Source organism: Panthera onca, chromosome B4 (assembly GCF_046562875.1).
Source record: "Panthera onca isolate mPanOnc1 chromosome B4, mPanOnc1 haplotype 2, whole genome shotgun sequence".
In the NCBI taxonomy this organism is placed as follows: Eukaryota; Metazoa; Chordata; class Mammalia; order Carnivora; family Felidae; genus Panthera; species Panthera onca.
Window position 1 is genome coordinate 124,449,319 of NC_138345.1, and position 27,048 is coordinate 124,476,366.

The following is a 27,048-nucleotide window of genomic DNA, read 5'->3' on the forward strand; positions in this document are numbered from 1 at the left end:
ATAAAAACTTTTAAGTTTTTTTTTTTATAGAGACCTATACCTTTTTACTATGAGAAACTGCAAATATATAAAAAAGTAGACAATAACATGACACCCCATTTACCCATCATCCAGCTTCAACAATTACCAACTCTTGGCCAATTTGTTCCCTTACTCACCTCCTCCCCTCCTGGGTTTTTTTTTTTTTTTTTTAATTCTTTTTTAATGTTTATTTCTTTTTGAGAGAGAGAGTGGGAGTGGGAGAGGGGCAGAGAGAGAGGGAGACACAGAATCCAAAGCAGGCTTCAGCCTCCAGCTGTCAGCACAGAGCCCGACATGGGGCTCAAACCCATGAACCACAAGATCATGACCCGAGCCAAAGTCAGACGCTTAACAGACTGAGCCAGCCAGGTGCCCCTATCCTCCTGGGTTACTTTGAAGCAAAGTCTATACATCATACAATTTCCTCTGTAAATATGTCAGAAAGTAGCTCTAAAAGGTAAGGACTCTGTCATTTAAAATATGGCGCAGTACTAGTATCCCACCTAAAAATTCATCAATATCGCCGGAAGTACTTTTCAGGTAAAAGCAGTTTCTATAAAGCAAATTGGAAGATGTCTTACCACTCTTGTCACAAATTCATCGTGGATGGCTTCTTCCACAAACAAGCGCCCGGCTGCAATACAGTTCTCTCCTTTGTTGAAAAATACTGCCCCCATGCCCTTCAGCAACAGAAGAGAAAATATTAACAGTACTTCAGATTGTCCTAAGATCACACACACTGAGAATTAGACGTTGTTGGAAGACAGCAGAAAAACAAAAGTCAGAGTCAATGCCTTGGCCTAGCTAATGATGGGAATTGTCTAGAGATACTCAGTTTTGATCTAGCACGATTTTAGGGATTTTGTTTCTCCTTTCCCCCTTTTGGTCCAGGAGCGCTTAAAAAAAAAAGTGTGTGTAACAGTAAGGATACACCACTAAGAACAAATTTTGTGTTGTAAGAAAATCTATATTATTTGATACATTTAAATGTACTACTGGCATACCAGATTTTGCTTTAAAATCTTGACATCAGTTTGTATAAATCATGAATGCTTAGAAAAGACTCTCTTATCCCCCAAGTTTTAAATACAGCTTAATGATACAAATGTAAAGGTACTGTCTTTTTTAATTAAGTGATTTAAATAGTCCTAAATCTAAGCATTAAGAGAGTGGCCTCTACTGATGACCAGACAAAACCCAATCTCATTTTGAGATTTCTGATAAAAAAGAAGATGAGACATGTTTTAGAAATAGGCACCTATTTAGGGAGATTTGTCCCCCTCTTACCATTCTCACGGCCTTGTCAAGTTCACAGTCATTGAATATTATAAGTGGGGATTTGCCACCAAGTTCAAGGGAAACTTTCTTCAGGTTGCTCACAGCACAGCTAGAGGAAAATAAATGGGAAATGAGCATTCCCTCGCGTGGGCCTTTTTAACTCTAAGTTACCACTTAGCATGGAAAATATAAATGAGCCTCAGAAATATTAAGAAACTTATTCAAAGACAAAACACAAATGGTTGAAGGGTAGTAGCCGGTGAAGCCCAGTGATGAGCACATGGGAGTTCATTCCATGATTCTGTGTGCTTTGTAAATATTAGAAAGTTTCCATAATAAAAAGCTTTTATAATTCTGTGATTCAATAACTAGAGATCCTCATGGATAAATTTAGATTCTTAAGAAATTTGGTTACATAAAGCCCTGGCAAGGAATTTAACCTCTAGCCAGATTCCTGAAGCATTACAGAAACACAATATCAATTTTTAGAAGTACATTATTTATTTCCCCCATCTGCAAAAATATTGTTATTTAAAACATTTAAAATGCCCCCAAAAACTCAGAAAGAAGAAAAAAAAATCACAAAATTCCATTCCATGGCTTCATATCCATGTTTTCACCATTTTGAGATACTTATTTTTGGTCTGTGTCCAACCACAGCCTTTGCCTTATTTAAAATGGTTGTGATCAGGGCACCAGGGTGGCTCAGTCAGTTAAGCAGCCGACTTCAGCTCAGGTCATGAGCTCGCGGTCCGTGAGTTCAAGCCCCGCGTCGGTCTCTGTGCTGACAGCTCAGAGCCTGGAGCCTGTTTCAGATTCTGTGTCTCCCTCTCTCTGACCCTCCCCCGTTCATGCTCTGTCTCTCTCTGTCTCAAAAATGAATGTTAAAAAAAAATTTTTTTAATGGTTGCGATCACCCCATATGTACAATTTTATACCTTAGTTTTCTTTTTTCTATTTACCTTTTAACAATATTTTTCAATATTATTAAAAATTCTCCATGAACATGATTGCGTGGACCTCCATTACACTGACATCCTTTTTTTTTTTTTTTTTTTTTTTTTTTTTTTTTTTTGAGAAAGAGAGAGCGAGAGGGAGAGCGCACAAGTGGAGGAGAGGGGGGCAGAGGGGGAGAGAAAGAATCCCAAGCAGGCTCCACCTTCAGCTTAGAGCCCAACACGGAGCTTGATAACACAACTCAGGGATCATGACCTGAGCTGAAGTCAAGAGTCCATGCTTAACCGACTGAACCACCCAGGCATCCCTACACTGACATACCTTAACCATGCCTTATTTTGGACATTTAGATTGTCTGCAATTTTTTTAAAAAACAAATGTTACTGCATTTTAGGAATTCATTTTATAAATAATCCATATTTGCCATTTATATGTCTCTTCAGTTTCTTACTTATGCTCTAAGACCAATTTGGGTCACAGCTTTAGTATGCAAAAATTTTTTGTTCTGGATTGTCTACACCCTACCAGTAGGGTGTAGAATTCCAATATGGCTCTAGTTTTATGGACTATGGGCTTTATGCTTTGGAGAGTATTTTATTATATGAAAATATCTCAATACCCTGCAGTGATAAGTAGATTTCTCTTCTAAATCTGATGTGGGTTTTCTCCTTGCAAACACATTCTTTTTTTTTTTTTTTTAAGCTTATTTATTTACTTTTGAGAGAAAAAGAGAGAGAGAGAGAGCACACAAGTGGGAGGGGGGCAGAGAGAAGGAGAAACGGAGTCCCAAGCAGGCTCCGCACCATCAGCGCAGAGCCCTGTGGGGCTTGAACGCACAAACCGTGAGATCATGACCTGAGCTAAGATCGAGTCAGATGCTTAACCAACTGTGCCACCCAGGTTACCCCCTCCAAACACATTCTATATGAAAAAGCAAAAAAGCATAAACAAAAACCTGGTTTACTAGGATCTGCAGTAAATCAACACGCTAAAACCAATACCTCTTCATGATCTGCTTGCCAATAGCAGTGGACCCAGTGAAACCAAGTTTACGGATATCAGGATGTTCAGAAAGGCGTTGCCCAGCTATGCCACCTGTAGAATCAGGGATGAAAACACGAATTAAAACATTATTCAAGTTCTTACGGAGAGAGTGACTTTGAATTCATTGAAGTAGATTTCTAAGCTTTCTTAGTTTCACATTTTCTATATTAATTACAAATTGAAAAAGTCTAAATAATGTCCTCCATGCAATTATCGGCCCCCCAGAAGATGGGTAAGCCTTGGTTTTTCATCTTCCAAAGTAATTTTTAAAAATTGAAACAGGCCACCTTACGGTAGTTTTACAACGTTGTTCAATTTCTGCTCCTCCCACCCTACTCACCCACCATTATATTTCTACTCTAAGATTTTTAGCACATGGTAAATATATTTATCCTTAAGTTAATTATTTGGTAAATTGTATTTAGCTTTAATATATGGTAGTTACAAGACAAGACTCTAGAGGGAAAATAGTCGCTCAGCTACTCCTGTACCATTCATTACTTACAGCCAAGTGAGTCCTTTGATGGTTTACCTGAGCCTGGGATGATGTTGATTACCCCCTTGGGAAAGCCTGCTTTCACGGAGAGCTCAGCAAACTTCAAAGCAGTCAAGGGCGTGACCTGAGCAGAAGCAGACCACAATTACCTTCTTCAGACCCTGTCTTGTCCTTTAGACTAGTATCCTGCTTTTCCTTTCTGGTCGTTTTATTTTTTTCTTTTATTTTGACATAACTTCAGACTTACAGCAAAGTTGCAAAAATAGTACAAAGAATTCCTATATATCCAACACCCAGGTTTCTCAAATGTTAACATTTGACTACATTTGCTTTATCCTCTTTTTCTCTTTATTTTTCTCTGAACTGTGTAAGAGTAAGACATAGACGTGCCCCTTCACCTGTAAATACTTTTTTTTTAAATTTTTTTTTACATTTATTTATTTTTGAGAGACAGAGCACAAGTCAGGGAAGGACAGGGAGAGAAGGAGACACAGAATCTGAAGCAGGCTCCAAGCCATCAGCAAAGAGCCCGACGCAGGGCTTGAACTCACAGACCTGGAGATCATGACCTGAGCCAAAGTCGGACACTCAACCAACTGAGCCACCCAGGCACCCTTCACCTGTAAATACTTTTGTGTGCATTTCCTAAAAACAAAGAGTTCTTTTACATAACCACAGTACAATGATCAAAATCAGAAAATTAACAACTCATTAGAAAACCTTATTTACAGACCTTATTCTGTTTTCACCAATTGTCCCAGTAATGCGCGTTGTAGAAAAAGGAAATCCAAGATCATACGTGGCCTTTCCATGTCTGTAGTCTCCTTTAATCCGGGAGAGTTTCTGAGTTTTCTTTTATATTTCATTTCACTAACATTTTTGATAAGCACAGGCTAGTTATTTTTGGACAATGCCCCTTCATCTGGATTTGTCTGCTGTTTCCTCATGATTCGATTCAGGTTGTGCACTTGTTCAAGTGCAACAACTTTGGCAAGAACACCACAGGACTGATGCTGAGTCCTCAGAGCACCATCTCAGGAGACACATGCTATCAAATAGCCCCAATATTGGAAATGTTAACTTTGATGATTTGGTAAAGGGAGTCTGCTATGTTTCACCACTGTAAGTTACTCATTTATATTTTGTAATTAATAAATATATTGTAGGAAGAGATTTCAAGACTATTTAAAGCCATGATTAAACAATTGGAACTTTCACCCTGACGTTGGGAAGGTAAGTGGGGTTGGATGTTGAGTTCAATCACCAAGACAGCTTCTGGGTTGGCAAATGCATCTATGTGATGGGAGGGTGGTGCACCTGAACTCCACAACCTGAGCTCCTGTGCTCATGATCCTTCCAGACCTCAACCTATGTACCTTTTCATCTGACTGTTGGTTTTGATCCTTTATAATAGAGTCATAGTAAATAAAGTGTTTTCCTGAATTCTGTCAGCTATTGTAGCAAATCACACCCGAGGAGGGGGTCATGGAAACCTCTGAATTATAGCCAGTTGGTCGGAAGTACAGGAGGCCCAGGGCTCACATTGGCATCTGAAATGGAGGCAGTCTTGTGAGACTGACGAGCCCTTCACCTCTGGGGTCTGTGCTAAAGCTCAAGGTAATTAGTGTCAGAATTGGCTTAAACTGTAGAGCACCTAGCTGGTGTTTAAGGAGTTAAAGAATAGGTTGGTATGGGGGGGAAGAAAAACCCCACACATTTGGTGTCAAAAGGGCTGTGAGTAAAAAAAATTCAGAATTTTAGAAACCAAGATCTGGACACTGTTGTTGCTTCTAGGCCTTCTCAGGAGACAGAGCTGGGGGATAGCTATATGTTTGCCCATACACACATAAGTCTATCTATCTGTGTGTCTGTATCTATCTTCCTATCTATCATCTATCCCCACATACACCAGATCCATTTCTTCATCACGCTATCTAAATATATTAAAACATATGAATTTGTGAATACCTCCATCCGATATCTCAGGGTTCATTCAATCTTTTTCCCTTTTTGCGTGTGTAAACTCTCTTCTCCAACACTGAGAAACATGGCTTCCAACAGTTACAAAACATTTACTGATTTGCTCAATCCTTAAATGTATAGAGGACAATTTGAGAATTATTAAGCTATGTCCCTATGAAAAAGAAGCTTACTAACTAGAGTTCAATACTTATTTACAGTGATTTTGCTTTTAGACTCAGGGCACATAGTCCCAATGTCTCTCAAAAGTTACTTGGATTAATGTTTCCTCACTTCCCTCAACGGGATCATGTTACTCTTCTGAAATGTGGCTTAGTGCATTTGTTTTTATTTGTATTCAATTTTAGGGGTTTTGCCCCATCGGGGTTGATCATATTTCTTTTCTTCCGTGGTTTGTTTGTTGTCATTGTTGAGTATGGGAAATATGCTTCCAAAAGTGAGGAATATACAAAAGGTACAGTCAGAGAAATGTTATTCCCTGCTCCCCTTCCCTCTACCCCTTCCATCCGGTCTCCTCATAGCCTGTAGCTAATCAACCTCATTTGTCTACCGTGTATCCTTCCTATGTTTCTTTTGTTCAAGTGAACAGATACGTATCTTCTTATTTTCCCTCCTTTTTTACACAAAGATGGCATAATAGAATCTCATTTTTAACATCGATTACAGCAGTGCATAACTCAGAAGCAAGATGAAAGTCATTTCCACACTTAAAAACCAATGCTGATTATGTCTTTGTTAGTGTAGTCCCAATGAATGGAATGTGCAAGAAGATCCATGGAGGTGTGAAAAGAGAATAGTAGAGCTTCTATTTAATGGACAAAGATATGCAGTAAGTCATACATAACTAACAGTTATTATATGGCGGGATCATGATACTCTCGCTCAGTCTGAATGACGGCCAGAAGGTCATGGGTTACAAAGGTATGTCCTAGGAAAGAACAGGAGTTCACAAGGGCAAGGGAATGACAGTGGTTTCCCCACTTGCTCATTTGCTTTCAGAATATTGCCACATGTTGAAGTTTATTGGCCTGGTTACATGGATTCACAGACTATATATTGTTGTATATTATTACTTTAACTAACCCAACCTTCATAAAACGGACAAGTGGCTGAAAAAGAAACTGCATAATAAATAATAATACTACCAAGGCAACAAGCAAACAAGCAAAAGGCAGGGCTAACACTTTCCTTCTAGTAACACATCCACTGCAGTAACCTGGTGAGGTTTAAAAAATGGCCATCTAGTTAAACTCAATGAGAAATTGGTCTCAAACATTTGAAATCATCAAGAAGATATCTGAAACAGTAGATTTACATCTACTCCAGTTAAAGATGGTCCTAGCCCAAAGGGTATATTATTATGACTTTGCATGAAACCACAACTAGAAAGACATTTAAAAACTAAGTACTCTGGATTAATGGTAGTTCTTTTTAAGTAAGAACAAAAAGATTTTATATCATTAATAAATAAAATAAAACAAATGGTTTAATCTTTATCTCTTTCCTTTTCATTTCTATTGGCTTTCTTCCATTTGGCTGCTCAGTTCTCCCAGCAGGACTATCGGTTTAAATGATGTATAGGAAAGCATCTAGCAGTGTTCTGGGCAAGAGTAGGTCATTGCTAATGCTCTTATTACATTAATAAAGTGGTTGGAATCTGTCAGACCTGTGGCCAGTCCAGGCCACAGGAATCTGTACCTTCCTCTCAGGTTAAAGGGAAAGGGAGACCTCTGATTCAGTCCTCCCGACATTCACACAGGGGCCTTAATACTGGAAATGGTTTCATACTATCATTATGTAATATTATACAATAAAATAAAAAGATATCAGGGCACTTGGGTGGCTCAGTCAGTTAAGTGTCTGACTCTGGCTTCAGCTTGGGTGGTGATCTTGTAGTTCATGAATTCGAGCCCCACACCAGGCTCTGAGCTGATAGTGTAGAACCTGCTTGGGATTCTCTCTCTCTCTCTCTCTCTCTCTCTCTCTGCCCCTCCCTGTCTCTCTCTCTCTTTTTCTCTCAGAATAAATAAATACACTTAAAAAATAAAAATAAAAAGATATCTATAACAGAACAACAACTTTGGGTCTTTCATTTACAAGATTAAAATTATCATCAATCACTAAACTGTCAGGGTTTTTTTTTTTAAGTTTTTTAAAAAAATGTATTTATTTTTGAGAGAGAGAGAGGCAGAGAGAGAGGGGGAGAGAGGATCCCAAGCAGCCTCTGCACTGAGAGCACGGAGCCCAGCGCGGGGCTCAATCCCACAAACTGTGAGATCATGACCTGAGCAGAAATCAGAGGAGTTGGACGCTTAACCGACTGAGCCACTCAGGCACCCGTAAACTCAGTCACAAGTTTTAAGTTGCCGTTGGAGTCAGACTGTAATCTCCATGGGAACAGAAACTTTGTACGTCTTTGACTTATAGATGCCTGGCAATTAGTATACCCTCAATGAATGTTCATAATTTTTGAACATTATATATAATCATTGGAATTCTTCACTATTTAGCGCTCTCATAGGATACCATTTAGTGATTCTCAACCCTGACTGCATCTTAGAAACAAATGTGAAGCTTTCAAGCAATACTAGTTCCTCAGCTCCAAACTAGACCAATTAAATCAGCAACTCTACCGAGGCAGCCCAGATATCAGTATTTTAAAATGAGAACTCCAGGTGATTCTATGTGCAGCCAGGATTAAGCGCCCCCAGGCTAGGTCATCTGTCCCTCTTCACTCTACTAGCTTCCCGCTCCTTAATGAGTAGTGCTACCCGGGGAAACGGCACTCCTATAGCACGCTGGGGAATTGGTCCCGTTTCCATGGAAGCATTTGTCATATCTACTGCACAAATACATGTATCTGTGAGTGATTCGGCTCTCAGAAACATATCCTTTAAATATGCTTCCACACGTGTATAATGCCGTATTTACAAGGGTAATAACTGTAGCACATTTTATAATACCAAAAGAGCAGGGGCGCCTGGGTGGCTCAGTCCGTTAAGGATCTGACTCTTGATTTCGGCTCAGGTCATGATCTCACTCACGGTTTGTGAGATCAAGCCCCGCTTTGGGCTCCACACTGATGGCTCAGAACCTGCTTGGGATTCTCTCTCTCCCTCTCTCTCGGCCCCTCCCCTGCTCATGTTGTCTCTTTCTCAAAATAAATAAATAAAACTTAAAAAAAAATAATACCAAAAGGGCAGAACAATCTAAATATCCATTAACTCGGGATTGGTTAAATAAAATGTAGTTTAACTATACAATGGAATATTATGGGAGATGGTTTATTTATACATTGGAAATTGTACCAAAAATAGGAACATTTTTTCTTTTGCTAAATATGTATAGAATGCTACCATTGTATTGCATTGTGGTCAGAACACTTAATACAACATCTACCCCCTTAACAATTAAAAAAAAATTTTTTTTAATGTTTATTTACCTTTGAGACAGAGCGAGCAGGAGAGGGGCAGAGAGAGAGGGAGACACAGAATTGGAAGCAGGCTCCAGGCTCAGAGCTGTCAGCACAGAGCCTGACACAGGGCTTGAACTCACAAGCTGCGAGACCATGACCTGAGCCAAAGTCAGCCGCCCAACCGACTGAGCCACTCAGGTGCCCCTACACTCTTAACAAATTTTAAGTGTATCGTGCACTATTGTTCACTGTAGACAAAATGATACGCAGCAGATCTCTAGGACTTATTCATCTTGCATAACTGAAACTTTGTGCCTGTTGATTAGCAATTTCCCATATTCCCTTCCTAAGGGAATACCTAAGAAACTAATGGAATACCTAAGAAACTAATAAATAACAATTAATGACATTGGTTGCCCGTAAGGAGGTAAATTGGCTGGGGGATTAAGAATAGGAAGGAGACTTTTCATTACCTACCTCTGTATGTTTCTAGTTTGAAATTTTTTAAAATGTATACCTATTTTTTAAAATGAAATTGGGGTGCCTGGGTGGCTCAGACAGTTAAGCATCTGACTCTTGATTCTGGCTCAGGTCATGATCTCACAAGATTGTGAGTTAGAGCCCTGCCATAGACACTGCACTAATAGTCTGCTTGGGATTCTCTCCTCTCTCTCTGTCCCTCGCTCTCTCTCTCTTTCAAAAATAAATAAATAGGGGTGCCTGAGTGGCTCAGTCAGTTCAGCATCTAACTTTGGCTTGGGTCATAATCTCACAGTTTGTGAGTTCAAGCCCCATACTGGGCTCTCTGCTGTTGGCACAGAGCCTGCTTTGGATCTCAAAAATAAATAAACATTAAAAAATAAACATTTTAAAATATTTTTAATTAAAAAGATTTTTAATGTTTTATTATCCATTTTTGAGAGAGAGATAGAAAGAGAGAGAGAGAGAGAGAAAGACAGAGTGTGAGCAGGGGAGGGGCAGAGAGAGAGGGAGACACAGAATCTGAAGCAGATTGACAGAGCCCAACACAGGGCTCGAACCCACAAACCACCAGATCATGATGTGAGCCGGAGGCTTATGGACTGAGCCACCCAGGAGCCTCAATAAATAAACATTTTTTAAAAATGAAATTAGGAGCACCTGGGTGGTTCAGTTGGTTGAGCATCTGACTTCAGCTCAGGTCATGACCTCATGGTTTGTGGGTTCGAGCCCCGCATCGGGCTCTGTGCTGACAGCTCAGAGCCTGGAGCCTGCTTCAGATTCTGTGTCTCCCTCTCTGCCCCTCCCTTGCTTGTGCTCTGTCTCTCTCTCTCTCAAAAATAAATGAACATTAAAAAAAATTTAAAAAAAATAAAAATGAAATGAAATTGTTTCTAACAAGCAAAACCAGGATGACTGTGGTCACTACGACTAAGTAGTAATGCCAAATGAAACCGTAATTTCTTAAGTCCTAAAAGAAGAAATAAAAGGAGAGGTAATAGGTAATGAACTGTAAATCCTTCTAGAATAGTGACCAAGTTTTCTCTGTGACTTGTGTCCCTCAGAACGTCTCCTACTGGTCACTTTTACACAGGCCATGCTCAGCCAGGTATTAAGTTGGCTACCATATTCTTTTCCCTGAAAAGCTACTCTAGCATTAAAAGATTTTTTCTGAGAACTTCTATCATTTGAATTATTATTTTTTATTATTTGTTATTCAATGTACATATACTTACAGTTGCCACGATTATGTACATTCCTTTGCCTCCTTTTCCTTCATCTTCCATATCTTTATAATATTTTTAGTAATTTAAATTCAAATGCCTATGTAATACTTTTCTTTGGATGTCTTATAGTTCCTCTAAATAATTCCCTAATCATTAGGCATTTTGGCATTTGGCAAGAATTGGAGTGGCTGGTAGAAATTCAGTGGATTGCACAGAGTAGCCCTATGCCTGCTTCCCTTGCCATGGAAATTTTAAATTGTGGGATATCCATGCGTTACATTAGGCAGCCATTAAAAATGAAGATTTGGGGCGTGTGGGAGGCTCAGTTGGTTAAGTGTCCGACTCTTGGTTTTGGGTCAGGTCATGATCTCGCGGTTTTGTGGGTTCGAGCCCTGCATCCGGCTCTGCACTGAGAGTGCAGAGCCTGCTTGGGATTCTCTCTCTCTCCCTCTCTGTCCCTCCGCCACTCACGCTGTCTCTGTCTCTCTCAAAGTAAATAAATAAACTTCAAACAAAAATGCAGATTTAACTAATAGGAAAAGATGCCCAGCCATGATGCCTTTGAAGATGTCATAATACACAATCTCATTTTTGTCTAAAGACATAATGTTTATAAATGGGTGTCTCTGTTTTCAAGTAAGTAGGAGAGTAGGAGGTTGTGCCCTGGCTCCTTGCATCTTACCTGCGCTGGCTTGAGCACTAGGGTGTTACCCGCCGCCAGACACGCGGCGCTTTTCCACGCCAGCATCATCAGTGGGTAATTCCAGGGGATGATAATGGCGCAGACCCTGCAGAGGTAGAAGGACGGCATCCTTAGTTGTCTCCAGCCCACACAACTCACCCAAGTCACCCTCGGCGCTCTCCTTGTCTCACCCAAGCGGCTCCTTCTTGGTGAAGGTCAGATTGCGATTTGGACGGGCCTGGTTGATTGGAATAGTAGAACCCTACAGAGTAAAAAAAAAAAAAAAAAAAAGGTGATCCTCATTGCACTAATTGAAATGAGTAAGTCTAATCTCAAGGAATCCATTTTCTTAGCTGGTATGAAAAGGCAGTGTTCAATTTGTAAGAATATATGATATATAAGAAATATAGTCACACCAAAAAAAAGAAACTGCTATTTCTTTCTGGAAAGAAGTAAGACACAGGAGAATAAACATAATTCTATCTGTCTATCTATCTATCTATCTATATAAAACATAGTTCTAATTTAGTTACCTCCATTCCCAACTTCTTGGCATGGCAGAGAATATTAATTGTGTAACCAATAGCCATTCTTCCCTCTGTCCTTATATTAATAATGGTGATATGGTTCGTGAGTTCAAGCCTGCATTGGGCTCCACACCGACAGTGCAGAGCCTGCTTGGGATTCCCTCTCTCTCTCTCTCTCTCTTTCTTCTCCTACCCCAGTTGTGCCCTCTCTTTCTTTCTCAAAAATAAATAAACTTTATTTAAAAAAAATAATGGTGAGGGGCACCTAGGTGGCTCGGTTAAGGGTCTAACTTCGGCTCAGGTCATGGGTCTGTGCTGACAGCTCAGAGCCTGGAGCCTGCTTTGGATGTGTCTCCCCTGCCCACCACCCCCCTCCCCGCCCCCCCGCCCCTACCCTGCTCACACACTATCTCTCTCTTTTTCTCAAAAATAAATAAACATTTTAAAAAGTTTTTAAAAAATAAAATAAAATAATGGTGATAGTCACGTGCCCAGATAAAATACTGTTTCCCAGTTTCCAGGGCAGACAGGGATGGTCAATGGAAGACGTAAGCACAAGGCATTGGAAGGGGAATGTTCTTTACAGTAGGCTGACTCAGCTCCGACACAGGCTCCTTTACCCTACCCCCCACTCATTTCTTCTCCCTGCTCAGAGTGTCACTGAAATGGCTGATACCTCAATGGTTATTGTGAGACCATGAGACCGTCTTGAGGGTGCAGGTCACATGGTACCTTAGTAGCTCTGGTAGAGAGAGAGAAGGAGCCCACATGTCATATACTAGCCCTGACTACTTGCCTGGGTGTTCCTTGAAAATGAGGCAAAAGTGAAGTTCATACTTGAGTATCTGTTACATGCAGCCAGACTTAATCCCATCTAATTCACGGCAGTCGTTTTCAACTGAAGCTATTCATTTGTCTGCCGCACACAATTGTATTGCTATTACTAATTACATGTGTCATCTCTTATCTGAAATCCTTGGGGCCGGTGTGTTTTGGGATTCAGAATTATTTGAACTATAGAGATATAACATAATGCACATACCTTATGTTATATTATCTATGACTCCCAGTAGGGTCTGAAGTAGCCCCCCATAATCAAATAAATACATGAGTATTGAAATATTTATTTAGTGAAACATGAATCTTTCCTCTAAGTGATAGAAATACAAATTATAAATAGACTCATGTTGGTTCAGGTCAGCTTTTGGCAACAAATGAGTTCGAACCACTGAAACCAATTGATTTTCAGGTTTTGAAGCTCTCTGGTTTTCATAATCGAGGCTCAAGTGTGGGCGTGAACCACCACTACTAAATACTTACATCTGTATGACTTTGTGACTAAAACTACATTGATGCACAAACCCTAGTCTACCGCAAACTTGCTCCTAAGCCTCACTACATAACTTGCAGGGTATGTATTATTGTGACCATATTACAGATGAGGAAAGGAAGGCTTAGAGAGAGAAAAGAACTTTAACAACATCAGCTGGTAAGTGCCAAATCTGACTCCTGGACCAGTCTCTCTGACTCTATGTTAATAATGGTCACAGCAACTTGCCCAAATAAAATACTGTTTCCTGGTCTTCTCAGCCGATAGAGAAGGCCAGTGGGAGATATAAGCACAAGGGAGGTGGGGAATGCTTTTGAAAGCTCTCTTATATTTCTCTCCCTTGCCCACTTCCTCCTTCTTGCTGCCTGGCCAGTGCTGCAGTGGTTATCGTGAGCCTATGAGCAGTATGCACGCTGCTCTTTGTTATGAGCCTTACCTTTACCTTTCATACCCTGGGTGCTGAGGTCAAGAGCAATAGCCTGCTTCTCCTCACACATGTGCTATTTACTTTCTTATAGTAAAAAAGGAAATGAAATATTTATTGTGCCCATGTCTTAGAAAATTATTTTTCTTATACCCAGCTTACTTAGACAATGTATGTTAGCTCTCTGGCTTCTGTAGGCATTTGAGTTCTCGATCTCTCCATGACACCCTAGATGTCCAGAAGACTACCAGGTGCCCTTAGGAGATATAGTAAAGTACAAAAAACATCATGAGACTTTAGTTTAGAAAATCTTGAGTTCAAATCCTAGCTCTGTGGTTTACTTACTAACGATGTGAGTGTATGCAAGTCATCTGTTGTCCTCAGGCCTCTGTTTCCTTGCCTGCAACAAGGGATAATAGCTATCGACCCACCACAGATGGCTATTACAAGGATAACAGAAGAAAATCTAAGAGGTGCCCATAAAACATTGTCTTTACAAACTACTAAATGCTCAGCCCTTTTCCTTTTGGAATGATCTCCATGGAGTCAAATGACATTTGTGCTCACCTGAATTTTGTCACACCAGCCAGCAAAATATCTGAATGTTTGCACAGACATTCCGATGTGAGTCTTCAGAGCCAGGGTGTAGACAGCCCCTGAATCAAGGGCTTCAATGGTTGCCAGCTCCTCCTGGTTCTCTTCCAGTAGGTCTGCAAGTCTGTATGGTCAGTGAAAGGAATTCGCTCAACAAATATGGATTGAGCTCCTATTATGTATAAGGCACCATCCTAAGGGCTCAGAGGTGAACACACATGGACCTGATCTTTGTCCTGATGGAGAATATGGTCCAGCAGGGAAGACATTAAACAAATCATTTCATACATAATTTGTTTCAGGAGTTACAAAAAAAAGATGCAGAGGGTGTGGGAAGCCTGTACCATTTGCCTCATCAGTGTATAAAAAACAGAAGAGTGACTGAGCCACAATAATCAGAGGAGATCAATGACAGAAGACAGTGGGAATGTGGCTAGTTCATGAATATGCAAGGAGATGTTAGAGAGCACAACCCATGAGAATCCATGAACGCGAGGATCTCTTGTTGGTATAGAAATGCTTCCAACACTAACTGAAGAGACAAGATAGAAATACTAGGGTGAATTACAGACACTACAACAGGTTTCTGGTAGGGGCCTAGTTTCTATGGGAAGATAAGTACAGGATTGTCTCATGAGTATAAAATAGTCAAAATTCATCCTGTGTTCCCCTCCACCATTTTCCTCCACCCTTCAGTGGTTTTTGCGTTGTTCCTTTTGGACCATTCTAAAGTTGGGCTTGAAATCCCCTTCCCCTCAATGTTTCTTCCAGATCCTGCTGTAAGAGATATTTTGACCAAAGTCAGCTGTTTGGCCTTAGGGAAGTAGAAAAATGAATTTATGCTTAAATCTAATTACATACTTGAATCTACATACTCGGTTACCAATTTATAATTCTTTCTAGGTCTTACTATTTTTCCTCCTCATTCCTAGTCCCTATGGGTCAAGCAGATTTAAAATCTGTCATTGAAAACAACAAAGTGCTGCGTAGTCCCCATTTGCTGTTCTATATCCCTTCTCCACACTGCTCTGTGACCTGGGACGATGACCTTTATTTATAGACCACATCACTTGGCTCCCCTGCTCTGTTACTGGGCTTGACTAATGAGAGACCAATGAACAGCACCCCCAGGAGAGAAAGCAATCGGGCATTGCACTCCCCAGCTCCCCCACAGATGGTTCAGCATCTGCTGTGTCCCTCCCCGACAAACCACTGTAGTGTGGTCTTCTACGGCCACAGATCTTGCCACATTCCAGCAATAGCCCCTTCCTCTGTCCTAGATCTTGGAGTAGTCACAACTTTCCCTGTTGCTGTCTCTACCTGGGAACTTCATTATCCCTTGACCTTGCCTACATCTTTGTAAATCGTTTTTTATTAAACTTTTTTTCCTCTGGAAACCTGACTGCTCCAAGCACTAATACAAAAATCAGGAACTCACATCTATGTAACTTTACAGGATGTAAATAACAGAAGACATATTACATAATGGGTGCATGCTAGACTATCTTGGGGAAATTTTTAAAAACTTGGCAATGTTAACCAATACCCAGAGACAGCAGATCTGTGTTTTTAAAAAAACACACCTGTTGGGGCGCCTGGCTGGCTCAGTCGGTTGAGAGTCTGACTTCGGCTCAGGTCACGATCTCACAGTCCGTGAGTTCGAGCCCCACCTCAGGTTCTGTGCTGACAGCCCGGAGCCTGGAGCCTGCTTCGATTCTGTGTTTCCCTCTCTCTCTGCCCCTCCCCCGTTCATGCTCTGTCTCTCTCTGTCTCAAAACTAAAGAAACATTAAAAAAAAATTAAAAAGCCCACACCTGTACATCAACCTTCCTCTTTCTCTTGCATTCATTCTTCCCCATTCACCGTTTTCAAAGGCATCTTTTGCTGCTGCTACTGCTTTATCAACATCCACCAAAGAAGCATAGGATACTTTGCATATTATCTATTTCAAGATAAGGAAAACTAGGTTATAGGTTATTTATACAGAGATATATAAATATGCTTCTCTTGAAATTAATATTATATTAATAGGAAAAATAGAGTATTAGTTATAAAACCCAGAGAATTTATGATGGAAAATCAATACGTTGAGTAATAAAGTAAAGAAAAATTTAAACATGGAAATTGGAAGCCTGAAATTTGGGACTTCTCACATCACATGACACGATTGAAAGACACATTTAGGAAGAATATATCTGCTTCTTCTAGTGCCTTGGGGAAGCTGAATTTTTTGCCATGAGCTTGCCGAGTTTGAAAGTTCTTTTCTGCATAGAGCATTATGTGAAGCTGTGCCTCTGATACGGATAGGTATAGCTATCTGTCTAAAATAATTATAAATATTCATTCCATAAAATAGATTACTATGGTCAGCAGCCAGTATCAGAACTGAATAGTTGAAAGAAATACATGGAGAACATTTATTTCTAGTAAGTGCTCAGAGGCAAAGTGATAGAATAAAGTAACTTCTTAAGACTCCCAGGTTTACAACTATTAAAATTTCATGACCAGTGGTCACTGCACACACTAAGCAATTACTCACAGATCCGTCTGTTGGGTTGATAGTATCATAGGTCTTTCCATCATCAGCATCTGTGAACTGTCCATTTATGAAACACTGATATGGCATTTTCACTGTCATTTCATTGACCTCCTTTGAAACCTAAGATAGAAAATTATGTTAATAGAATCAGTGGATTTCTCTGCTTATCCATTTGATACCAAACAGCAATAAAGGAGTTTATTCACTAATGCAGCAGAGAGAAGTTAGGTCAATAGAATTCCAGTTCCTAGTCTCCAGAAGAGACAAGCGTATGTTAGATTTGGGCCTCACGATGCTCAGATTGGCCACTCAGCCAGGAGGTTAGCATCTCTGATGACCAAAGTACTCCTGGCTGGGCCTTATAAATATCTCAGATTTTCTTCTTCATACAAATGAAAAAGAAGCAAAAGACTTGCAGATCATGGAAACATTACCATCTAGTGGCAACATCTATGGAGCACAGTCATTGCTTTGCTTTGAGTTCCTGAAATTGCCTTTTACATGGGTGCCATTTTAAGTTTTCTTTCCTTAAGTTCCTCCTCGTTTTTACTTTCTTTCTTACAAATGTATTACCTAAATTGTTCTCTACCATTACCTAGAGAGTGAATTTAGGTTAGTCCATTAACTACTATGAATGTGTTCTTTCAAAAATAAAAAGGGAACAAGTCTCCCTGCTTTATACAGTTATTATGAGGAAAAACTGAGAAAACATATGGGAAAGAACATTATTAGAATAAAATTTTATATCAATGCAAGGCATAAAAAGTAAATATAATAATTTTAAAAATAATTTCATATAGAGAAATTGATAATGCTTTAAAAAAAACAAAAAAGTATCAAGAGGGTATCTTGTCTTATCCCACAGATAAGAAATTTTTCTATAAAATATTTCCATTGTGTTTATGTAGGATATAATGAAGGAATCTTCATCTGAATTGATGTGTCTCTGCACATAGTTCACTTTCCTAAACTCATCATTCTGAAAATATGCTAATTATGTATAAATATGTATATGTATAAATACACTAATTATGTATAATATGTATTTTCTAACTTGATTCCCCCAACTATCCTATAATGTACATATTACTATTTCCCCACTTAACATATGAGGAAACCAAGACTTAGAGAAGTTAAGCAACGTGCCAAAGCTCACACAGCTGGTAAGCAATGCTACGTGGGTTCAACTTTAGGTGGGTCTAACACCAAGATTCATGTTCTTAACTAGATGATAACTAAATTGCTTTCAAATTTCCCTGAAGTTTATTAAAAACAAATGGAATGAGAAGCATGCCTGGGATCCCATCTCTCCCTTAAGAGCTCTCCAGTAACTTGAAATCCCACATCCTTAGAATCATAGTGGCTGTGAAAACCAGCAATCTATTAGCCACCAGAAGGGGAAATGACTCCCCAGAAGCTCCCCAGAGGCCTCATCCCCACAGAACTCCCCAATTGGCTCTATTCTTCGTGTTTGTCTTTATTTGGCCTGAGAGCTTGCTCTGCCCAAACTGCCCTCAGCCTTCCATAAAGGCTGAGAGACCTTATTCGTTCAAGAAATGTAAGGAAATCTACATCTGCTCATTAGCTGATGACTAAGCTAGCCAAGTAGAGACTTCAGTGGTGGCAAACGACAAAGAATATAGGTTTTATGGGATTAGTCCAAGAAAGTCACCAAACAAAGAAAAGCAACAATAACACTCCTTATGAAGGGTGGGGGTCTTATTTCCAGAGTTGCCACATTCTGTTATTTAAAATGGCTAGTTTTCAACAAAAGATTACAAGATACATGAAGAAGCATGAAAGCATAGAGTGGCCAATACATTGGAAAATAACCAGTCAATAGAAACCTTCCTTGAAGAAACCTAGACATTAGACAAAGATTTTTTTCTAAGACTATTGATTTATTTTGAGAGAGACAGAGAGTGTCCACACTCACAGGGTAGGGGCAGAGAGAGAGAGAGAGAGAGAGAGAGAGAGAGATCCCAAGCAGGCTCTTCGCTATCAGCACAGAGCCTGATGCAGGACTCGATCTCATGAACTGGGAGATCATGACCTGAGCTGAGATCAAAAGTTGGACGCTTAACTTACTGAGCCACCCAGGCACCCCATAGTCAAAGATTTTAAATAAGCTTTTAAAAATGTATCCAAATAGAGGTTCTTGGGTGGCTCAGTTAAGCATCCAACTTTGGCTCAAGACATGATCTCATGGTTTGTGAGGTCAAGGTCCATGTCAGGCTCTGTGCTGACAGCTCAAAGCCTGGAGCCTGCTTCAGATTCTGTCTCCCTCTCTCTCTGCCCCTCCCCCACTCACACTCTCTCTTTTTCTCTCTCTCAAAAAAACATTTAAAAATTTTTAAATAAAAAAAATATTTCCAAATAAGGAAGGAAAGGAAGCTATGTCTAAAAAAATTAAAGAAAAGTAAATGAACAATGTCTCACCAAATAGAGAATATTAAGAAAGAGAGAAGAATTATAAAAAAAGAACCAGTGGCACCTGGGTGGCTCAGTCAGTTAAGCAGCCAACTCTTGATTTTGGCTCAGGTCATGATCTCACAGTTTCATGAGTTCAAGCCCCACATGGGCCCTGCGCTGACAGTATGGAGCCTGCTTGGTATTTTCCCTCTTTCTCTGTCCCTTCCCTGCTCACCCTCTCTGTGTGTCTCTCAAAATAAATAAATAAACTTAAAAAAAAAAGTATTATAAAAAAGGAACTAAATACAAATTCTGGAGTTGAGAAGTGTAATAACTGAAATTTTAAAAAGTTATCATAGGGGCTCAACAGCAGATTCAAGAAAGCATAACAAAGAATGAACAAACTAGACAATATGTCAATAGAGATCACCCAGTCTGAAAACAGGAAGGAAAAAGAAGGCCTGTGGGATACCATCAAATGTATCAAAGCATGCATAATGAGAGTCCCAGAAGGAGAAGAGAGGGGAAAAGAGGCAGAAAGAATATGTGAAGAAATAATGAATGAAAGTGTCCCAAATTTGATGAAAAACATTAAACCACCCAACCAAAAAGCTCAACAAACTCCAGGTAAGATAAACTCAAACAGATCCATTTTAGATACATCATAACACAATGGTTAAAAGCCAAAGGTAATGAGGGAATCTTGAAAGCAGCAAGAGAGAAGAATCCCATCACGTCAAATGGATCCTCGAGAAAATTAACAGATGACTCATCCTCAGAAACCATGGAGGCCAGATGGCAATAGGATGACATATTTAAAGTGCTGGAAGAAAAAGACTATCAACCAAAAATTCCATATACAGCAAAACACCCTTTAAAAACAAAGGAGAAACTAAGTCATTCCCAAATGAATAAACACTGAGAGAGTTCATTGCTAGCACACTGCCCTTTAAAAAGTTTACTAAAAGATACCTTTCAGGCTGCAATGAAGGGACACTTGACAGTAAGTAACTTGAATCTACATGAAGAAATAAGCAAGCTAGATGAACATATTGGTTTCCCAATGCATATAAAAGCTATGTTTATGCTATACTGAAGTTTATTGAGTGTGCAACTACATTATGTCTAAAAAATCAATGTGTATATTTCATTAAAGATACTTTATCAATATCCTTCAATTAAAAAAGAAATACTTTATGTTCCAACATTCTGTCTTAAACCTGAGTTGATGTATGGTGGGAACAACTGGATGCTTAAGATATTTTTGTGATTCTTTGTTTTAAACTCCACCCCCCCCTTTTGTATATGTGATATGAAGCAAATGAGGAAACATCGTTCTAATGGTTTAACAAGGAAGGAGAAAGAAAGACCTTAATTTCTGAGTGGAGATGTCTCCTTCTATGTGGATAAGTCGATTAAGACCGTTATCAAAAGTTTGTCTGTGTTACTACACCTGACTTTAGGATCCAAAATGTTGGGGGTTTTTTTGTTTTTGTTTTTTGTGGGTTTTTTTTTTTTGCCACATTGTGCCTTTCCTCCTGGAATTGTAAGCTGAACACAAGAATAGTACCTGTTTACACTGTGAAGTGGGTATTATTACAGAAAACACACTGGAGGCTTTCTCACTGGTAAGCAAATAATGCCTTGTGAATGTATGATCTACAGAGAAACCCCTGTAGTTTAACGTGCTGATGCTGTCTATCGTTTTAGCAAATAAATTTTGGATGTTTTTTTCTTTCCCTCAAACACACAAATAAATAAATACTTTATTGCAAAACAGTGGTAACCACCACCTGAGCTCTCAGTGGGTCATAATCACTGATCACAGATTAACAATGATCACAGACCATAACAAATGAAAAAGTTTGAAATATTGTGAGAATTACCAGAATGTGATACCAAGACATGAAATGAGAAGATGCTGTTGGAAAGATGGTAACAATAGACTTGCTTGATGCAGAGTTGCCACAAACCTTTAATTTGTGAAAAACATAATACCTGTGAAGCACACAGTAAAGCAAAGAAGGCAATAAAATGAGGTATGCCTGCAGAAGCAAAATGGAAAAAGAATAGATAAATTAAACTTAATCAAATTAAAAACTTTTGCATGTCAAAGGACACTGTCAAAAAAGTGAAAAGAAAGCGCACAGAATAGGAGAAAATATTTACAAATCATGTATCTAATTAAGGTCTAGTACCCAAAATATACAAAAGCTCCTTACAACTCAACATTAAAAAGACATATATCCCAGTTAAAAAATGGGTAAAGAATCTGAATGGACATTTTTCCCAAAGAAGAGATACAAATGACTAATAAAGACATGAAAAGAGACTCATCATTAGTCATCAGGAAAATGTAAACCAAAGCCACAATGAGATAGTATTTCTTACCCACAGCTAAAATAGAAAAGACAGGCAAAGCAAATGTTGGTGAGGATATGGAGAAATCAGAACCTTTCTACATTGCGAGTGGGACTGTGAAATAGTATAGCCACTTTGGAAAACAGCTTGGATGTTCCTCAAAAAATTAAACATAGAGTTACCGCATGACTCATCAATTGCACTCCTAGATATATACCCCAGAGAACTGAAAACATACATTCACACAAAAACCTACACATGAATTTTCATTGCAGCATTATTTATAATACTAAAAAGTGAAAACAAATGTGCATTACCTGAGGAATAGATAAACAAAATGTGGTGTATCTATACAACAATATTATCTAGCCACAAAAAGGAATGAAGTGGGTAACACCTACTACAACATAGATGGACCTTGAACACATGGTGTTCAGTGAAAGAAGCCAGATGCTTAACAGGCCACAAATTGTGTGATTCCACTTATATGAAATATCTAAAGTAGGCAAATCCATGGAGACATAAAGGAGATTAATGGTATCTGGGAGCCAAGGGTGGGGGGAAGAAAGGAGAGAATCATTGTCAATGGATATAGTGTTTCTTTTTGGGGTGATAAAATTGTTCCATAATCAGAGGAGGGGGTTCAAGATGGTAGAGCAGCATGGAAGCTCTCAGCTTGTCTTGTCCCTGAAACACAGCCAGATCAGCACCAAACCATTTTGCATACCTAGGAAACTGATCTGAGGATTAACACAACAATATGCATGACTTGAGCCACAGAACTCAGCAGAAAGAGGAAAATTGATTTTTATTTTCTTTTTATTTAATTAAAAATTTTTTAAAATTATTTTTAGTATTTAAAAATTTTTTTAATTATTTTAGAATGTTTTTTATTTCATTGTAAATTTTTTATTCTATTTCACTTTCCTTATTTCATTTACTCTATTTTATTATATACATTAAACATTTTTTTTCTTACCTTTTTTTTTTTCTTTCTTTCCCCTTTTTCTCTGGTATATCAAGCTTCTTTCAATAAGCAGACCAAAATACAACTAGGATCTAGCTTCCTTTATTTGATTTTTTGTTTTGTTTTTAATTTTTTAATTTTTAATTTTTATTATTTTTTTCTTCCTCTAACAAGACAAAATGAAGGAAAATTTTAATGCAGAAAATTTTAAGGGGGACTCTGAGTGGAGAAAAGATGAAACAAAACAAAAAAGACCAAAAGCAACAAAGACGAGAAAGGACCAGAGAACATCACCAGAAACAGCAACTCTACAGGCAACACAATAGCACTAAATTATCTTTCAGTATTGACTCTTTTAGTCAATGGACTAAAAGCTCCAGTCAAAAGACATAGGGTATCAGAATGGATAAGAAAACAAGACCCATCTATATGCTGCTTACAAGAGACCCATTTGAGACCTAAGACACCTACAGATTGAAAAGGGATGGAGAACCATCTATCATGCTAATGGTCACCAAAAGAAAGCTGAAGTAGCCATATGTATATCAGACACACTAGATTTTAAAATAAAAACTGTAACAAGACATGAAGAAGGGTAATATATCATAATTAAGGGGTCTATCCACCAAGAAGACCTAACAATTGTAAACATTCATGCTCCCAACATGAAACACCCAAATATATAAATCAATCACAAACATAAAGAAACTCGTTGATAATAGTACCACAATAGTAGGGGATTTCAACACCCCACTTACAGCAATGGACAGATCATGTAAGCAGAAAATCACCAAGGAAACAATGATTTGAATGACACACTGGTCTGGATGGACAAAACATATATTCAGCACATTTCATCCTAAAGCAGCAGAATACACGTTCTTCTCAAGAGCACATGGACTATTCTCCAGAATAGATCACACACTGGGACACAAATCAGCCCTTAACAAGCACAAAAATATAGAGATCATACCTTGCACATTATCAGACCACAACACTATGAAACATGAAATCAACTACAAGAAAAAAATTGGAAAGACCATGAGTACTTGGAGATTAAAGAACATCCTCCTAAAGAATGAATGGGTGGGGTGCCTGGGTGGCTCGGTCGGTTAAGCGTCTGACTTCAGCTCAGGTCATGATCTCACAGACCGTGAGTTCCAGCCCCGCGTCAGGCTCTGGGCTGATGGCTCAGAGCCTGGAACCTGCTTCCGATTCTGTGTCTCCCTTTCTGTCTGCCCCTCCCCCGTTCATGCTCTGTCTCTGTCTCAAAAATAAACATAAAAAAAAAAAAAATTAAAAAAAAAAAGAAAGAATGGGTTAGCCAAGAAATTAAAGAGGAAATTAGAAAGTACATGAAAGCCAATGATAATGAAAACACAATAGCCCAAAACCTCTGGGATGCAGCAAAGGTGGTCATAAGAAGGAAATATATAGCAATCCAGGCCTTCCTATAGAAGTAAGAAAGGTCTCAAATACACAACCTAACCCTACACCTAAAAGAGCTGGAAAAAGAATAGCAAATAAAGTCCAAAACCAGCAGAAGATAGGAAATAAGATTAGAGCAGAAATCAATGGTATCAAGATTAAAAAAAAACACAAAAAACAATAGAATGAAACTAGAAGCTGGTAGTTTGAAAGAATTAACAAAATCGATAACCCCCTAGCCAGACTGATCAAAAAGAAAAAGGAAAGGACCCAAATAAATAAAAACATGAATGAAAGAGGAGAGAACACCGCAGAAATACAAATAATAATAAAAGAATATGAGCAATTATATGCCAACAAATTGGGCAATCTGGAAGAAATGGATAAATTTCTAGAAATATACAAACTACTAAACTGAAACAGGAAGAAATAGAAAATTTGAACAGACCCATAACCATTAAAGAAATTGAATCAGTAATCAAAAATCTCCCAACAAACAAGAGTCCAGGGTGATGGCTTTCCAGGGGAATTCTACCAAACATTTAAAAATTTTTTTTTTCAACGTTTATTTATTTTTGGGACAGAGAGAGACAGAGCATGAACGGGGGAGGGACAGAGAGAGAGGGAGACACAGAATCGGAAACAGGCTCCAGGCTCTGAGCCATCAGCCCAGAGCCTGACGCGGGGCTCGAACTCACGGACCGTGAGATCGTGACCTGGCTGAAGTCGGACGCTTAACCGACTGCGCCACCCAGGCGCCCCTCTACCAAACATTTAAAGAAGAGTTAACACCTGTTATTTTGAAGTTTTTCCAAAAAATAGAAATGGAAGGAAAACTGCCAAACTCATTCTACAAGGCCAGCATTACCTTGATTCCAAAACCAGACAGAGACCCCACTAAAAAGGAGAACTATAGACCAATTTCCCTGATGAACATGGATGCAAAAATTCTCAAGAAGATACTAGCAAACCAGATCCAACAATACATTAAAAGAATTATTCACCATGATCAAGTGGGATTTATTCCTGGGATGCAGGGCTAGTTCAATATCCACAAATGAATCAATATGATACATCACATTAATAAAAGAAAGGATAAGAACCACATGATTTTCTCAATAGATGCAGAGAAAGCATTTGACAAAATGCAGCATCCTTTCTTGATAAAAACCCTCAAGAAATTAGGAATAGAAGGATCATACCTCAAGATCATAAGAGCCGTATTCAAAAGACCTACCGGTAAGATCATCCTCAATGGGGAAAAACTGAGAGCTTTCCCCTACGGTCAGGAACACGACAAGGATGCCTACTCTTGCCACTGTTATTCAACACAGTGTTGGAAGTCCTAGCCTTAGCGATCAGACAACACAAAGAAATAAAAGGCATCCAAATCTGCAAGGAGGCAGCCAAACTTTCACTCTTTGCAGACAACATGATATTCTATGTGGAAAACCCAAAATATTCCACCAAAAAATGGCTACAACTGATTCATGAATTCAACAAAGTCACAGGATATAAAATCAGTGTACAGAAATCAGTTGCATTTCTATATAATAATGAAACAGCAGAAAGAGAAATCAAGGAATCGATCCCATTTACAATTGCACCAAAAACTATAAAATACCTAGGAATAAATCTAACCAAAGAGGTGGAAAATCTATACATTTAAAACTATAGAAAGTTTATGAAAGAAACTGAAGACACACACAAAAAAATGGAAAAACATTCCGTGCTTATGGATTGGAAGAACAAATATTGTTAAAATGTCGATACTACCCAAAGCAGTCTACGTATTCAGTGCAATCCCTATCAAAATAACACCAGCATTCTTCATAGATCTAGAACAAACAATCCTAATATGGAACCAGAAAAGACCCTGAATAGACAAAGCAATCCTGAAAAAGAAAACCAAAGCTGGAGGTACCACAATCCCGGACTTCAAGCTGTATTACAAAGCTGTAATCATCAAGACAGTATGGTACTGGCATGAAAACAAACACATAGATCAATGGAACAGAATAGAGAACCCAGAAATGGACCCACAAACGTATGGCCAACTAATCTTTGACAAAACAGGAAATCATATCCAATGGAAAAAAGACAGTCTCTTCAGCAAGTGGTGCTGGGAAAACTGGACAGCGACATGCAGAAGAATGAACCTGGACCGATTCCTTACACCATACACAAAAATAAATTCAAAGTAGATGAAAGACCTAAACATAAGTCAGGAAGCCATCAAAATCCTAGAGGAGAAAACAGGCAACAACCTCTTTGACCTCGACTGCAGCCAACTTCTTGACATGTCTCTGGAAGCATGGGAAACAAAAGCAAAAATGAACTATTGGGACCTCATCAAAATAAAAAACTTCTGCACAGCGAAGGAAACAATCAGCAAAACTAAAAGGCAACTGATGGAACGGGAGAAGATATTTGCAAATGACATATCAGATAAAGGGTTAGTATCCAAAATCTATAAAGAACTTATCAAACTCAACACCCAAAAAACAACTAATCCAGTGAAGAAATGGGCAAAAGACATGAATAGACACTTCTCCAAAGAAGACATCCAGATGACTAACAGACAAATGAAAAAATGCTCAACATCACTCATCATCAGGGAAATACAAGTCAAAACCACAATGAGATACCACCTTACACCTGTCAGAATGGCTAAAATTAAATTAACAACTCAGACAACCACAGATGTTGGTGAGGATGTGGAGAAAAAGGAATCCTTTTGCACTGCTGGTGGAAATGCAAACTGGTGCAGCCACTCTGGAAAACAGCATGGTGGTTTCTCAAAAAATTAAAAATTGAGCTACCCTACAACGCACCAATGCACTATTAGGTATTTATCCAAGGGACACAGGTGTGCTGTTTAGAAGGG

At 38.9% G+C, this 27,048-nt stretch overlaps 1 protein-coding gene across 1 annotated transcript in view; it reads right to left on the reverse strand.

The window, feature by feature from the left end:
- ALDH1L2 (aldehyde dehydrogenase 1 family member L2) overlaps positions 1-27,048 on the reverse strand; it is a 70,107-nt gene that overhangs the window by 13,618 nt on the left and 29,441 nt on the right. Inside the window, exons 11-19 of the mRNA XM_078449529.2 lie at positions 16,994-17,113; positions 16,269-16,396; positions 14,428-14,578; positions 11,771-11,841; positions 11,580-11,685; positions 3,833-3,920; positions 3,258-3,351; positions 1,309-1,408; positions 603-701 (exon numbers count right to left, since the gene is read on the reverse strand). Coding sequence (XP_078305655.1) covers positions 603-701; positions 1,309-1,408; positions 3,258-3,351; positions 3,833-3,920; positions 11,580-11,685; positions 11,771-11,841; positions 14,428-14,578; positions 16,269-16,396; positions 16,994-17,113 — 957 coding nt within the window. The remainder of the gene's footprint in view (positions 1-602; positions 702-1,308; positions 1,409-3,257; positions 3,352-3,832; positions 3,921-11,579; positions 11,686-11,770; positions 11,842-14,427; positions 14,579-16,268; positions 16,397-16,993; positions 17,114-27,048) is intronic.